At 27.8% G+C, this 13011-nt stretch overlaps 1 protein-coding gene across 1 annotated transcript in view; it reads right to left on the reverse strand.

Moving 5' to 3' along the window:
- LOC113373494 overlaps nt 1-13011 on the reverse strand; it is a 298841-nt gene that overhangs the window by 282650 nt on the left and 3180 nt on the right. The window contains exon 2 of the mRNA XM_026613788.1: nt 10047-10178. Coding sequence (XP_026469573.1) covers nt 10047-10178 — 132 coding nt within the window. The remainder of the gene's footprint in view (nt 1-10046; nt 10179-13011) is intronic.

The following is a 13011-nucleotide window of genomic DNA, read 5'->3' on the forward strand; positions in this document are numbered from 1 at the left end:
ATAATTATAATTTCAAATCGTAGCTAAACCTGATATGCTGCCCTAATCTAATAGTCTCATCACAATTAATTCAAAATTGAGTTAGCCTCTTGAGAATATAGTTTCTGTTCTGTTCTGATATCAGAACAAACAAGATCTGTTTGAACTAATTGTGATTCGGGTGAGATTAAATAAAATCATTTAGTAACAAAATCTTGACAGTGAGTTAAAATTTGGTATTATATAATTACTTTAATTTACATTAAGTATTCCATTATAAATTAAGTTTGTCCGAAAATTTTCAGATTTACTTTAATACCATCGCCAACTAACCAAGATTTTTTGCTTGCACTTTGGCTCAGTTTTTTAGCCGCAGATGCAGCAATAAATATTCATGATAAAAGTTTGTCTCATAGCTAACGTAATCGTATTATACGATAATATACTACATAAATGTTAGGAGATAAATATTTATAGGAGTTAGGAGATTTGAACGTTCTATGAATTTTCTTTTATAAAGTTTTCATACTGCGCAGGTATTTGAGATAGAACTTGAATAAATTTCATTTTTATAAAACTGCAGATGATGTGAAGTCGATTTTTATAGATACCAAATTTGATGTAAATAACAATTTACATAAAACTATATTTTTCAGATATGGCACAAAAATATCTGCAAAGCGATTGTTTTCGCATAAATAAAACAATACTCTACTATGCTGGATTATGGCCCAAAGGACCTTCTACCAGGACTTATAAACTATTTTTCATAGCTGAATTGTTAGGGCTATTTTTCTGCTATATCGCATTAGAAACCGTACAAGTATGGAAAGCATGGCACGACGTCATTTCCCTCGTGGACATAACACTAATTCTTTTAACACACGTTGTAATGTGTCCGAAGGTGATCAATTTCTCGTATTATATGGAAAGAATTGATAGGCTTACGAAAACCTTCGATGGTAAGTTAACTATTATTTAATATAATAATTATACCGTCTATTACATATTTCTCTTTGTTCGAGAATCAGTGCAAATTTCAAAAAGTTTCTTGCCATCAACATTATTCTTTATAAGCATTTTCGAAAATGCTTAAAAGCTGCAATAACGACTGAGGATTTTTATTTTTAAACTACAGCAAAACTAATTAGGTATTGATTTATAACCAAAATCCAATCGACAATAAAAACTATTGGTACCCAAAATGTGTATTGCAAAAATATTTTACAAGAAAATTATATCCATCCTCCACAACCATGGATGATCGATAATTGATATTATCAATATCACTTATAAAAACTGACAAAAAAGAGCTTAAAAAATATAAGAAAAAATTAAATTAGACAAATATATTTTATCAATTAGTATTTATAAAGAAAATGCACAATGTTTTTCAGAAGCTCAAAAGCTTCAATTGGCAAAGAATGGATATACATAATAAACCTAATCAGGCCTAATAAGAAACAGGATTTAGCTATTTAAATGAAAAACACTGTTAATTTGGAAAATAAAGTTTTCGCTTTCACTAAAAATAAATAAAAGCAATTTCTAATTTCAAAAGCTCAAAAGCTTCAATTGGCAAAGAATGATACGATTAATTTTCACACAAATACTACACGAATGTGCTGTATTTGAATTTGGAAAATCTGTCACTAAGCTTTTACAAAACTAGGTGCAAGTGACATTTCGCCTTGTGAACTTTCTGATACATACATACATAATAAACCTAATCAGGCCTAATAAGACACAAGATTTAGCTATTTAAATGAAAAACACTGTTTATTTTGAAATTAAAGTTTTCGCTTTCACTAAAAATAAATCAAAGCAATTTCTAATTGATGTCAATAAAGGAAAATCGTTAAAGTCGTCCAAAAACTTACAACTATTAATTTCGAAAAAATGTCTATAAATCTTTACAAAAAACAATTAGCACGATTCCTATCCAAAATCTTTCAAACAGTTCTTGAATTTTAATATAAACTCCGGAATTTGTCGACATATTTTGCATATTATAGAGAAATGGCTTGGTAAACGCAAATCGACATAGAGTTACATTGAATGGTTTTTATATTTATAAATTGGCGAAACCATTTTTGAGAACAGGTTGAAAAATCGGCTACATACACACATGCTTTTTCCGAATTTAATCTAAAACGTTTAATAAGATTTGCAACGTCGAGAAAGAATTTTCTGTTCTCATTTATCAGCAAGCTAATAAAGGTTAATTTTGCTTCGACAACTTTTTGTTTACAATTTTGCCACAAAAAATTCACTGTTGACAAAAAACTTTGTGTTTACCTACGAGAGTGACAAAACGTTAAGTTTACCCTCAAACCTTCCTATTTTTTATAACAATAAGACATCCCATTTTCCTTTACAGATCCTTTATTCGAATGCGATGAAAGCAGATCTAGAATTCTTCGACGATCTGAAGAAATCTGTCGCAGAGACTCAAAGTTGTTTTTGTCAATGTCTATTGGGACGGTTATAATGTGGAGCCTCGAACCCATTCTCACAGGCGGATTATTCGAGGGTATCATGCCCAGGCCTTGCTGGTTTCCTTTGGATATTTCGAAATCGCTCAAGTAAGTGATCATTGCCAATTGACAAAATCCTATTTTATCCTTTTTAATACTACGGAAGCACCGAGGCTACAGAAAGTTTGTGTTTAATTATTGTTTCCTCCGTATAGTACTTGAGAGGTTAGAAGCATTATGAGAATTTCTTAAATCCAGTTTAACTTGTAATAATTAAAAACTGTATTATCTTAAATTACTTACATTAGACTTTAATTAGATCGTAACTATAAGTAAAAACCAAACAATGGTTGAAACCAGTAAACGTATACAATCATTTCTAATATGCTTAGGTAACCAAAAACCCTTTACAAATTAAAACTCAATTCACAAACTAATAATAAGAAATAGTGTCTTTATATTGGTCAGCTGCTCCTAAACCCTAGTACAAAATTGTTTTTATAAACCTTATAAAAGTAGAGTAACAATTTGAAAAACTAAAATTTGTTATAAGTTAAGCCATCATCGACTATGCTTCTGAAAATGAAATAGTTTATTCTATACTATAAATTAATACAAAAAATAATTTTGTTCAGGATGGAGATATTGATTTTACTAAAAATACGTATTCCTGAGAAAAGTTTGAAGGAAACCTATGATGTTTTTATTAGATTCTCATTAAATATCGTTTCTGTAGAAAATAATTCAACATTAATATAATAATTATCAACAGTTTTAGTGTTTTGATTTTTTTAAATAAATGCCTTAGTAAAATTGTTTTAAAAAAATTCAACAAATCTTGGTTTCAATTTACATTTCATTCAAAAAGAAGTGTTTTTGTGTAAATTTGATATAGCTTGAAAACAGCACCGCCTACATTTCATTACAAATACTTTCCTCGAATATTTTTTTAAATATAAATAAAAATATTGTAAAAGTGCACAGAACATTTGATGAAGTGATGCTGTTATAAAATTATAAAACAAACCATATAAAATTTGAAAAATGTCTTTTATTCAAATTCCAAATATAATCATAATTTTAGCTACTGGGTCTGTTACTTTTATCAAATAATTTGTTTGAAGGAAACCTCTGATACTTTTATTAGAGTCTCATCAAATATCGTTTCTATAATAAATGATTTATGACATATACATTACTATCAACATTATTATAATAATAATTAAGTTTGTTTTACCTAAGTATTTTGAAGGAAACCTCTGATACTTTTATTAGAGTCTCATCAAATATCGGTTCTATTAAATAATTCATGACATTAATTTTATACATTATTATAATAATTATTAACAGTTTTTTTACATAGGTGTTTCAAGAATTTTTAATAAATACGTTAGTAAAATTGTAAAAAAAAGTCAACAAATTGTGGTTTCATTTTACATTTCATTTAGAACAAAAAGCGTTTTTGTGTAAATTTGATATAGCTTGAAAACTCCATCGTCTAAATTCCTTCACAAATACATTCTCTGAATATTTTTTCAACCATAAATAAAAATATATAAAAAAGTACATAGAACATTTGATAACGCGTTGATCTAAAAATACAAAACAAACACATAGGTTTTACAATTTTTAAATTTTTTTGGCAAATTTGCATGAAGTATGACGAGTGAGCATAAAGCCACTAAATGGCTATGTTTTGAAGACAATTATTCTGAGAAATGTGTTTTATTTAAATTACGCATATTGTTATATTTTCAGTTACTGGGTCTGTTACCTTTATCAAATAATTTGTTTGATATACGGGGTTTTACTGAATGTGCCTATGGACACTACGGCGAGTGGACTTATGGCACTCGCCAAAGGACAACTTGAACTTTTGGGACTGGAATTGCGTGACTTGGATGGGAATACTAACTGGAACCCATTATTGAGAAAATGTGTTGTAAAGCACATTAGAATTATTAGGTAAATATTCTTTATAAATAGGATTAGGAAACTTATACTAATAGCACTTTCTGAAGGATGTGGAAAAATAAGTTAATGATAATAATGAACATTTGTAAGTAGCCATTTCTTTGATGCTACTGGAAACTTATGAGTAATTTACAATAATGAATTATTCTTTACAGTTTCTAATTGATATTGATTATAAAATTTATAACTATACAACAGTACTTCTGCAAATACAATCTTAACTCCCAAATCTCTTCATAATAACTCGACAACTACCCTAAAGCAAACAGAATCAGAACCACTCACCGCAAGGATTAAACTCTTGTAATTTAATCTGATCGCCATCAGTAACCACCAAGTTATAATATTATCATAATATTATACTGAAAATATTTGAAATACCGAATGGTAGACTTATATATATATGAACAATAAATTACAATGAGCTATAGGAAATAGATCAAAGTACATGCACGAGTTTGTTTAAAAGCACTTTATAGTATTATTTCACGTATTCAGTATGAAGATCAATGTATGTGGATTGGCATATAATAAGCATTAAATTTTTTGATAGGTCAACACTCTACTACATACGATTTTTTACAGGTTTGTAAAAGAGTTGGAAGAAGTGTTCGCCATATCTATTATATCACAGTTCGCTACAGGTTGCTTAATTATTTGTATTACTGCGTTCTGCATAACTTTGGTAACACCAATGAATTTTTTATAAAATCCATTATCGAATAAAATATTAATAAGAGTTTTCTGTAGATTTCTCCTGTAAGTATGCTTGGACTATCGCTAATGTTGTATCAAAGTTGTATGCTGGTTCAAATTCTATTGTATTGTTGGCATGGAAATGAGATTATTGTACAGGTAATTAAGAATAAATAAATTTAGTCACTATTTGATATGTACTGCATTCTGTTGAATTCAAATTGCAAAATTTCAGCTTATGGACTTTTCGATTTGAATATTTATTTTACCTATATACTCCTAAGTTAACTACGACACCATAACTACGTTATGTGAAACGACAAAAGTGTCCACTAAAATAGATGTTAACAAATAATAGGAAAATTGTACATTGTATTTGTTTAGTTAATATAAATTAATTTATTTTAAATATATAATTCAAAATTATAAACAGTAAACGATATGGAATTAGAAAATCCAAGTATTGGTCGAGAACATCCTTTTAAGATAATAAATGATAAAAAATGTAAAGTAAAATAAAAAATGGCAGTATCTATTTTAGGAAGTAACATGAAATATAGAAGTATTTATCACGAATTTTACTATATTTACCGAACCATGCTAATTTCAATATTATTTTTAAGAGTGATGCCCTGTCGAAATATGCGTTCGAATCCGGTTGGTACCAAATTTCGAGAGAGCCCGGACTAAAATTATCATTGTCGATTATTCAAGAGAAAAACAAACGCCCTCTGAAAATTGCAGCAGGAAAAATATTTGATTTATCTATTGCCACTTTTATGTCAGTAAGTATTAATAAAATTCCAGCTATTTTATGAATATTGCCCTTAAACTTAAGCCAAATTATTAATATATGTTGAATCTATATTCAATCACAAATTAGTTAAATTTAAAAAAAAGATATAGCTATCTTCACTGAAACTATTTAACATGATTCCAAAACATTGTTTCACTATTTTAGAAATCAACTCAGAAATATTAACTTGTATAGTATCTACCTATAAGATGTTAATATAAACCCATCTGAGTCAAATTAAATTTCATAAAATTAGCCCACGATATGAATTTTGCAACCACAAATTCGAAATCCCTAATATAAGATAGATTTACTCTGATGTAACATGAAATTAATTGCGTAATCGAGATGGTTCCTCTAATGGATGTCTGATTTATGTTTAATTACAATCTTGATTCGATATCATATTGCACTTGTAATATAATGTTCATTTCATTCGCCAAATAAAATAATATATATATTCTAAACTAAATTGATCATCAGAGTTAATATATCAATTTGCATTTAATTAAAGAAAAGTTTTTCGTGTAAACAGATATGCACAATTATATAAATGAACTTAATTTATTTTTTACAGATCATAAAGTCATCATATTCAGTATTTGCAGTTCTTCAAAGATTGAATAGTAAATAAAATATTTTTTAGAATAAATATTTAAACGATAATTTAGTAATGTGATATAAATAAATATTAAATGTAGAAAATTTTTTATTCGTTTTTTTTCTTGTTTTACTACTCATTTTATATTTATTGGGATGCATAATTAAGTATTTGAATTGTATGTAGATAATTTAAAATGTAAAATAAAAATGTAATAAATAAATTATAAATGTAAAAAATGTTTTATTATTTATAAGTTTATACTTGGACGTGTTTGATCATAAATTAAAGGATCTCATCTTATGTGACTTAATTATTATTATAATTTAAATTCCAAAAATGATAAGCAGGTAATGTCTAAAATTTAACTCTAGCAAAAACTCAAGCAAATATGAACAAGTTTAAAAACTAAAATAAAAAAGCATTTGCTTAAGACAATTATAATGATTTTCTCGGTACGTGTTGTTAATAATCGACTTAATCAATGAGAAGTGAAATTAATTTTTTGATGTATGTATTTAAAAAAATCATTTTCAATTTTTGCTACTTCAGTCGTTTATGGTAAATCGAATTATATTACATAGTTAATGTAACAATAACTATGTTTTCTACTTTTGATGAAAAATTTACGTTAAAAGTATACCTAATCATAAGTATACGTGTATTTGCAACATAATATTTTATTACAAAACTTTCTATACGAAATCAATCGTAAAATATATCAACGCGCGAAATCAGAATCCTTAATATATTGCACAGGAGACATTTAGGTAAGTCACCCTCGCCCATATTCACAAGAATAATATTATGAATTTCATATCGTAAAATAAAATTTGTCTTACTTGTAAGGTTGACAAAACGCGGTTTCAGAACATGCGATTCATTATCATAAACGTGACTATTCGCGGAATAAAGACATTCCGCAGACTAGTCTGGCTGCCGTCGTGTTTTGATAGTATTACACTATGTAAAGTGCTTGTAAACAAATCGAGTCCGCCCATCAGTGATGTCAAACTTAATCGGTTAATGAGATACAATAATCAGACAATAATATTCATATATGAGTAGTTTAGTGCACACATCGACTAACTCCACTAACTTAAAATTTAGTGTCAAAACAAGTGGCATTTTTTCGCCACTTTTGGTCAGAAGCCTTTCAGTTCACTCCAAACAGCAATATATTTGTTCCGGCCAGATTTCAGATTAAAAATTCACGCATTTCAGGTATCATGAATTTAGAGTCCCGGTGGCAAAATCGTTTCGGACGTAGACTAGCCAGGACCAAGTCGACATCGGGCAGCTTTGATGTCAAAATTTCACTTGAGGTTATAGATATCAAATTTAATCTCAAGCAAAAATTGCATTTCGTGGCTATAGCTGCTTATATCTAATAAAAATGTCAACAAATATTTCGAGTATAGTTAATTTAGTCACAACTAGATTAGACAACCACTGGGTCCATTCAAATAAGCCAGATAAAAACGTCAAAACAAGTACTGAATGTCTCAGTATGATGGCTTATCTTTAGAAGTATAAAAAAAAATTTAGAAAAGTACAAGCCTTAGGTCTTTTTGGTCAAAAACTAAAAGGTTTTGTGGGTCTCAAGAAATTTGATCTCCTTTGATGAAGTTCATAATGACCACAAACTTTGAAAAAAAAAACATATTCGAATACGTGTACCGGGCAAAATAGGAGGAATCATGAAACTGACTTGAATATATTGAAACTTATCCGAAGCATAGAAATAAGAACTGAATAAATTCAAATAAAATTTTCAGTGAGTAGACACAACTATTAGCCAATAACTCAGACGTTTCATTATTGAATCAAGTATGATCAAAAAATAAAAAGACATTTTATCGCAAGATGATTGGTACGATGTAATGCCATGTAAAACAACAGAGCCCGTCAAGTTTTTTCTTAGAAAAACCTTTAGAACAATCGATTATTGAAAGAAAAGTTACCATTACAGTTTCCAGTGGTCTCAAAAACACTAGATGAAGTTAGAAGGATCCAAACTCCACCTCATAATAATAAAAAATGATTATAATAAAGATACAAAATTTGAAACTTCCAGTGTTAAAAAAACTGTAGAAAGTAGATCACTAAAATGATCATTAAAGTAGATCGCTAAAAATGGAAAATATTATTAGGCCTTTATTTTAGATGAGGATAGACTGGCAGATAATACTAAGAAAGAAAATAAACTTTATCATCAGAAGACCATAAGACGAATGCAAATAATAAATGTTAAATTTCCAAGTCAAATATAAAAATATGAAAAATACAGTTTCCAATGGAAGTAAAAGGACTTGATTACCAAATGGCCTCACGAAAGGCAATGTGCATGCTTGCAGACAATAATTTTTAACGTATGCAGAACGATAAAATAAAATCCAAAAGTATTTTGTTGCATGTACAAGATCCATAGATAAAATGTACAACTTTTTTCGCTTTTAGTACGTAAATCATCAATATGATCAATATCAATCATTTTAAATAGCTTTCATTGAATTACCGTGAATCGCTTTCATTATGCAAATACAGGAAATAAATCGATGAGCTATTCTTAGGGAACTAAAATTAAACTCTATTAATTTACGATTGCACCATATTGAATGCAAGTATCTTATCAATTTGAAAATCTTTCTATACTAATTATTATGGTTTCATTCATTTGCAACAAAATTGCGATGGAAAATAAAATCATTATAAAATTTAATTCATTTAAATTATTAAAAAAAATGTGCAATTTGACTTTAAAAATTGAAATATTAATTTTATTTATTAAAATTATTTTGCTCTTAATAAAGTTAGCTGTTAATCTGATAATATCTGATGGATTGACTAATTTGATCATAATAACAATAATAATAAATCGCTTCAAATATTGTGAGATGACTAGAATAAATTTAAATGATTTTGATTATTGTTATATATTTTTATAACAAAAAGATATTCGTTGAAATTAAATATAGAAGCAATGATGGTTGACACAAAGGTACTAAATATATTTATAGTGATGAAGACGATATATTTAGACAATCTCAATTGAGTTCAGATGTGAGACAACTATAGCATCGCATTCTCAAATACCGTTTTGTTTATGCAATTTTGATAACGAAGAATTTAAATTAAAGTTTCAAAAATATCCTTTAAATCAAGTACATTGTACAACAAACAACTGTGTTAGAATATTGCTCCTATTTTTTATATCGCTTTTCCGGGACACACTTCTGCCATCACTTAAGCATATAAATAGGTGTAAGTGGCAATTTGCCTTAAACCACGAAAATATTGAATTTTTTATAAAACTTGTACCTTTTAAGAAACGGCCTATTTTCTTAAATTTTAATGATTTTATATAATCAAGAAAACTCTCGTGATACAAAGTTTTATCAAAATCCCAAAAGAGTAAACCTGAGGTCACCACCCTAGTGAATATATTCGATTCTCATGCTGACTATGTGTCAGATAAGTAAAATAATCATCAGTAAACAGTATTTATTTATCTATAACTTACCTAATAGTGCCTGGAAGAGTCTGCTTTTGAAGATCCTAATTACCCGTTCTATGGCAGCACGCAGCTGTTTGTCCTGAGGACCCACGAGACGCACGTGGTAGTCCTCCAATAATTCGAGTGCACGATGTGCTTCTGAAAATTAAGCAAAATTGTTAGATACATGATTTTCTAGCATGAAAGTACTAATTTAGGATGTGATAAATATGAATCAATAAACTTCAATATATGTATATAATTAGAAAAAAATTATTTGTAAAGTTTGTTATTACTAAATGCATGATTTATTTGTTAAAAAAAAACTAATGATCAAAATCAAATTACGATAGCAAAAATTAGGCAAAAAAAATTATTTTGTTGATCGATGTAAAAATCATTGATTGAAACAATGTTCTACGTGAGATACAAAATAAGCATAACGCTGATTGCTTATAGTTGGGTATTATACACAAGCAAAAGCTGCAAAAGGTATAATACATTTATGGTAATCAATATAGTATTAAAAAGTGATTTATTGTTTAAATAAATAACAGGTATAAGGATTATTATTTTTTACGTGAATTGACAATTTAGCTGTATAAATAGTAATCAAAATCGTTAATCGTACATTAAAATTATATACTATTAGAAGCATCGTTTTCATAAATTATAGCAGAGAAACCGTATTCGAATTTTAAAAAATACTATAATAAGAGTGCGCAATTTATTTAAGCATGTGCAAAGCAAAATCCTAAGACAGCCTAAAGACCTAGATATGTTCTACCTTAATCTATATATATATATATATATATATATATATATATATATATATATATATATATATTGTTTGATTTTGAATTTGATGCTGACATATGTATTAACAAGTCTAGTAATCGGCATTAACATTGTTTTTTATTGATGTTATGCCCGATTACTAGACTTGTTAATATAATATGTATATATATATATATATATATATATATATATATATATATAGGGTGGTGCTTAATATGAACATTTTTGAATTCCATTGCTACCAAGGGCTCAACTGCTTCCACATTATCAAAAAAAATATATAAAAGTTTTAGCTCTTAATATTAACATTTAAATAGTCCGCAATTCAATTAAAAGCTTGTATATTTATTATTAACATATATCATTAAGCCAATTCTTGCGCTGTCTGTGAAAATTTGGGAAACTGTTAGGTACATCAAAGGACAGGTTTTCGGATATTTTGATTGAAACCAAGAGGTAGAGGTTGGCCGCCTCGAAGACTTCTTTTAATTTTTATTTGCCAATTTTTATTATTTTATTTTATATAATGCGTATATATAAAAAACATATATAACCGTAAATTTTCGACTTCCTACCACAAGCCCCTATTTCATAATAATTATTATAATAATTATCATTTTTTTTTTAAACCATATACTTTTTATTTGTATGGTTAATTCATCTGGTATACACACAAATTTTCGCTACACACTGATGTTTATTCATTTATAACTGTTTACTAGATGTTGATCCATTCACAAATTTTAAAAACTGAAACCCTGTACATATTTTATGAGCAATCAAATGTGCTATTAGTCATCAAAACATTTCTCTAAGACGGTACAGCAGACGAGAAGATACTTTTGCGTGCATCAAGAATGTGCGAAATGTCGCCGGCGCTACACGCGCTAAACAGGTCAGCAAGAGTATATTTTTGGAGAGGCGTAAAATGCCTTAGACATTATTATTAGTTTATTTGTTGCCCGCCATTGTTTAGTATTAGTGTTTTCTATATGTTTCATTTTTCCTACACCACTATTTTTCCAAAACATAGAAGTAATAGTGATAACTGCATGTAGTTAGCCTACAAATGTAGTTAGCATGTCAAAGCTAACTACTGGAGCTTTTGTTATGTAAACAAATATCCATTTAAACACAAAGTTCACGTAGGTCCAATTCAAACTTAAACTTTTGAAATAAACTGTGAATTGTAACAATCCTATTTACAAAGTAGATGATGGATAAGTATTTAGGTAGAAAAATTTGACACTGTTAAAAAATCTGCATCAACTTTTCTGCTTTACTTCCAAAAATAGCTAGCATGGTTTTCCTAAAATACTCGGACAAACAAACTCCTTTAAATAAATTTTGAAACGTAAAATTTACTTCATCCGAAGAATTAAATGCATAAGAAATATTTTTGCAAAATGCATAAGAAAGATTATCCCTGACCCTGAGTTAATAAAAGTATTTGAAAATGATTAGGAAAAATTTGAAGGACAATTAATATTTGAGGTTTGTATAATTTGAATTAAAATTTAATATGGAAAATAATATTTATCACAATTTTTTTCAAATTGAAGCCTCATTATTCGAATATGTTACTCCTCAATACGAATTTTATAGCAAACAATTTCAAGTTACAAATGATGTGATTAATATTGACGATTGAGAATGTATTCTCTAATAAAATTTTAAACAAAGTTGGAAAGTAAACATTCAAAGTATTTTTCTTTCATATTTTTGTATGAAGTTTTTCCCTGGATTAGTGGTTAGAGCTAAGGGACTTCAATCAGAGATTTTAGACAAAAAAAATATATCTTTATTTAAAGTCCAGATGGAACAAATTCTCCGCCATGAAGACGAATAGAGTATCTCAGACGTTTTAGAAAGCAATTGATTGATTATATGAAAAAGATAGATTGAATAATAGATCTGCATTGGTTTGTAAGTGATGAAGAAAATAAAAAGAATTTTGTTTGAATATAAATTACATTTACCCAAACATAAGTTACTTATTAACTTATTGTTACAGTACCGATTTGATCTAAAAAAGTTATTCAATTTTATTACTTCAATATTGAATAAAACACAATTGATCTCTAATTAAACCCAAATATTATATTTTTTTGAAATTTGTAGGTACATAATTTGTTGATTCTAATATTGCATACGAAAAGATAATTTTCAGTATTTAGTCAAAATGAACAAATGA

Source organism: Ctenocephalides felis, unplaced genomic scaffold, assembly GCF_003426905.1.
Source record: "Ctenocephalides felis isolate EL2017-DRISC unplaced genomic scaffold, ASM342690v1 CF-g0.4_SCAFFOLD_01604, whole genome shotgun sequence".
Lineage (NCBI taxonomy): Eukaryota > Metazoa > Arthropoda > Insecta > Siphonaptera > Pulicidae > Ctenocephalides > Ctenocephalides felis.